Source organism: Egretta garzetta, unplaced genomic scaffold (genome assembly GCF_000687185.1).
Source record: "Egretta garzetta isolate BGI_Z169 unplaced genomic scaffold, ASM68718v1 scaffold304, whole genome shotgun sequence".
In the NCBI taxonomy this organism is placed as follows: Eukaryota; Metazoa; Chordata; class Aves; order Pelecaniformes; family Ardeidae; genus Egretta; species Egretta garzetta.
In genome coordinates, this window is record NW_009259421.1 from 1,005,198 (window position 1) to 1,009,728 (window position 4,531).

At 40.8% G+C, this 4,531-nt stretch overlaps 1 protein-coding gene across 1 annotated transcript; it reads right to left on the reverse strand.

The window, feature by feature from the left end:
• On the reverse strand, positions 1-2,854 carry PDC (phosducin). Its single transcript, XM_009636909.2, has 3 exons — positions 2,779-2,854; positions 1,226-1,386; positions 1-528 (listed from the first exon to the last, which is right to left on the reverse strand). The coding sequence occupies exons 1-3, from the start codon at positions 2,837-2,839 to the stop codon at positions 1-3; spliced, it is 750 nt and encodes a 249-aa protein (XP_009635204.1). The 5' UTR covers positions 2,840-2,854.
• Positions 2,855-4,531: the final 1,677 nt, after the last annotated feature.

Consider the following 4,531-nt stretch of genomic DNA (forward strand, 5'->3'; position numbering starts at 1 on the left):
TTATTCAACATCTTGCTCATCCGTGTTACCATTTCCCAGTGCTGGAAGCTCCCTTTCAGGTAGCAGCCCATACTCATTTAGGAAAGACTCCACATCCACAGCAAAAAAATCCTCATTGAATTGTTCAGAAATGCTAATGAAATTGCTCAGAAGCTCCCCACCCTTATAGACAAGTAGAGTGGGAAGCACTTCATTTGAGAAGCGGTCTCCAGCCCCCGTGTTGGAGGCCTTGATCTTGCAGAACTTCACGGTGGTATACTCGGCTGCCAGGCAGGTCAAGCTGTTGTTAAGAGCATCGCAGCCCTTGATGCCATCTTCATAAATGTGGACAATGACAGTGGTAGTTTTACGTTCTTTCTCGATGGCTTCCAGGAACTGTTCCCCATTCTGCAGCTCACACAGATAACCGTATTTTGCCCCAAAACTCAGCCTCTGGTGCATATCCTGCATGCAGCGTTTGCGGTATTTTTGTAGGCAGCTTTCATCTTCTTGCTCATCATGAATTAATTCATACTCCTTCATGCTCATCTGTGAATATTGAGAGAATGTTATATTAATAAAGGGTCATCTGTTGGCACTGAAACAGGAAGAGACTAAGTTGTTGTCTAAAGAGCATTGCATTGAAAGCCTAGCCAGAAGAGCAGTCACTTCCTACAGTGACTCTGGAAGGTCTCTTCAAAAGACAGGTGAAGATCCTGTCTCAACACTTGCATGTCAACTTGATAGTATGGAAGACATTTGCCATATTTGGCAAAAACTTCTGGATCTTCCAGAGTTGGTGGGAATTTTGCCAGTGACTGCAGTGGGGTTAAAGTTTAATTCCTGTGGTTTTGGGGATTTTGGGTCTCCCCCCTTCCAGAACTTGTAAATGGTAATGAGTGATGTTCAGGCTCAGAGCTCTGTCCTGACTAGCAGGAGTTTAAGAATGTTAAAAATTTTCAGTTGCCTTAACCAAGGATAGAGCACCAAGGTAGGGGATGGAGGAAGAACGGTCAAACTCTGTGTTGTGTTGTTGTTGTGAAATACACTGTTTATTTTACTGAAGTTAGACTTCGCTGGAGAGAGGCCTAGATAGATGGTTGGACATGCATTTGTTCTGTCCATACTGTGTGAGCTCTGCTAAACTGCAAAGGAATTGAGTCTGGCAAATTCATGGTTTTCTAGCTTATAACTGGTATGTTTTGTACAGAATCAAAATGACTTTATTATGCTTTTCTTGTCTTACCTTACGGCAGAATCTTTCTTTGGAGTCTTTATCACATCTACTGAAAGATCTGTGTGGTGAAGACATTTGTCTAAGAATTTCTTTCTTGCTCAAGGATAAGGAGTCTCTGTCTTCGCTTTCTAATTTAAACTTCCTCCAGTCATTGATCACACCTTTGGGCCCTAAGAAAGAAGAAGTTGGGTGAGAAACTGGCTCAACATGAAGCTGTCTTGAGAAGTTTCTGCCCTTTGCTGGTTTGTCCTTCTGTGGCACAGTTTATCCATCTACTCCTCTTCCTTCCAGACCATTCTCCGGGAGAGCTGAAAACCAAAGCTGTGGGACCAATGTGTTACATTAGCCCTAACCTGGATCACTTTGGTGGTCTGGTTCATATCAGGAGTCTGTAAAAGGATTTTAGTGAACTATGTGAGTAGTTAACAAGGATGAGGATGTCAAAACCTGTCTTTTCAATTTGAAATCCCAGTGGTACTTTTCAAAATCAAACATTTTAATCTGCATCTCAGATTACAAAGAAAAACCAAGGAATTTTTTTGTGTTTTCAGAGATGAAGTTTAGGAATTTTAGGAAAGGCTAGGTAAGCGGCTCTCCCTCTCATGAGATAGATGTGCTGCTGCCAGCTGCTAAGAATCTGTTTCGAACTAAATTTCAAAATCTTGACGTGGTGGCTTAAGGCACTACACTCATCAGTGGAAAGGGAAGGTGAACTGATCTTTTTCAAACAAGATTCCAAAGCAGGAATTAGCCTGAACCTCTTGGCATAGAGATAGTGATTAAGTATGCAGTAGCCTAATTTCCAAAACTATTTTGAGGCCTGAGTGTGGATGTAGCACCCGACATTTGAGTCCCTAAAAATATATATATATGATAATCTTAGCCAACAGCAGCAAAGCTGGTTGGGAAAGAACCCCAAAGAGTTATTACAAGAGCTACATTTATTACAGCACAGAAAAAAGTGATACCTGTCTGTAGAGCTGAATACAATGTCAGTTCTCATAAAATCATGGTGACTGAGTGCTGGGTTAAAAAAAAAAAGTCATTCTGAGCAAGGATACTTTTAAATGCTATGCTGTGTTTGCCAAAAGGATTTATAGGTACACTTTTAGCACTGAATGGTCCTTCTGTAAGAAGGAAAAAATAATTGAGCTTTCATAGTGAAACTTTACAACCTAATTCCAGCATGTGAGTGTGGTTTTTGTTGCTCTTTTGTTTTCTTCTCTTTTTCTCCAGAAGAAGAAAGGCCATTGTTCATGACTGAAGCAATAAACCAACAAGAGATGCATTGGGCCATTACTGTTGGTGGCTTCTTCAGGTGCCTTCTGCATTTGCCATTTGCTTCAGGCATGAGGAGGATTGGCACAAAGATCAGTTTGGTGTTACCTGCCCTTCTGTGAGGGGTGTCACTTACTCCAAAATAACATTCTCATTGGCTTTGGAGGCTACATTTCTGTGCAAGGGGTTTGGCAAACCACTTGGACCTACTCGAATTCTGGGCTTCCCCAGTGAGCAGGGATCATTTAGCTTATTTTTAGAAAAAATGCAGTTAGTTTCCTTGCCTGTGTGTGTTGCCTGTCCTTCAAAATCTTCTTCAAAGCTGGTGTTGGCATTTTCTTCCATTTTGGTGGCTGGAGTGGGAGACGCTGCAAGTTCAAAAAGGAGAATGATTAATAACAGGATAGAAAAGGAATAAGCTTACAGCAGGTACAGTGCAGTGTGTAATGTCCTGAAGCTGTTAAGTATCAGTGAAGATCAAAATACACATGATAATTGTAGAGCTTCTCATCGACTCATAAAAAGCAATTAGGATATATGTCAGTCTCTTTAAAGAGATGTCTGCCCAGATTCTTACTGAAAGTGCCTAGGCAAGGGTTTCTTCATTATATTGTTCCTTCTCAGTCATCGGAGAATATTGGGGACATGGTATGAAATAGTGGTTGAAAATTTTCTGCAATGGGAATGTGTAGCATTTTTCTTCTTTTTTTTTAATTTTTAATCCTCCTTGGAATTGAGAACCTAATAATTTTCCAAGTGCTGTAGGTATTTATTTTTAAGGGTTGCCTGAACTGCCCATTTCTCATGCAGACGATGGAGCCAAGTATTGAACCTGTTGGGCAAGAGAGCTCTGAACATCCTGGAGCTAGACTGCTTGTACTGGTTGGGCCATGTTTGTTACAAACCAGAAAAAAAAATGGGTGCTATAAATCAAAATCACTTTCTTGTTCCACCCGTTCTATGAATAAGGCAACCACAGGGCACTGTGATAGAGCAGTACTCAGGCAACACCCTTTTTATCTTTTATGGTGGAGTTTTTGAGGGCTGAAGTAGAGCCACTGTTCTTTGAGGGAAGAGGAGATATTTCCCTGTGTGTATTCCCGTCAACAAGATGACATCAATTGGGTGGTCCCAGAGCTTTACAGAGCAGCATGGTTTGGCCAGAGCATCAAGCTCTCAAGGTCAGGCTCATGTTCTGCTGGTTCCTGAAAGTCACAGTAAATGTTCTTGTGGTCCTGCAGCTTTCCTGAGAAGATCAATTATCTGTTTCAGGAGGAGAAAAGTACCGATCCTTGCATTTTTACTACACTGCTGATAAGCACCTACATAGCCCTCTGCACGAGCTCTGCCACCACATAGTACCGAGTCTTTTCTCATGTTGCACATCAGTCACAAGTTTCCTTTTTAGTCGAAAGCTGTAATTCTAATCTGATAGTGTCACTGCCCGCAGGAGTCTTAAGGCAGGTGATTTGAGTGCTCCCATTTAGTGTAGACCAGTTTTAGCTGCTCAGGCAAGCTTTATTTGACTACACGGTAAATCCCATCTTGAAGGAAACACTAGGATGTTATCATGCCATGAATTCCATGTTTAAAAGCTGCTGGTGTGTTAGACTAGAGTGATGTCAGTGTTGTAGCATGCATGCACCAAAGGAAATGTGCCTTCATTTTTGCATACCAGCATCAAGGGATAAAGTGGAATAACGGCTGACCAAACAGAAGAAATTGGATTCTTGTGTGTGTTGGGACTAAAGCTTATTAGTAAATGTGAGAATAAATTATTTCATACATGTACTCATGGCATTGAATCAAAACTTATGGGAAGCATTGCAGATAATTTTGGAAGAAAAGCAGGCAATGTATTATACTTTATTAATATAAAATCTTTCTGTAGATAGATCTGTTTGATTGTTTTAAGCATGTAGATCCAGATTGCTGAATCAATTGGTATTCAATCAATTCTGAAATAGAAATATGAAGCTAATCCCTTCTCACATAGGCAAAACTGAAAATCTTTGTCATGTAAGTGATGGACTGCTA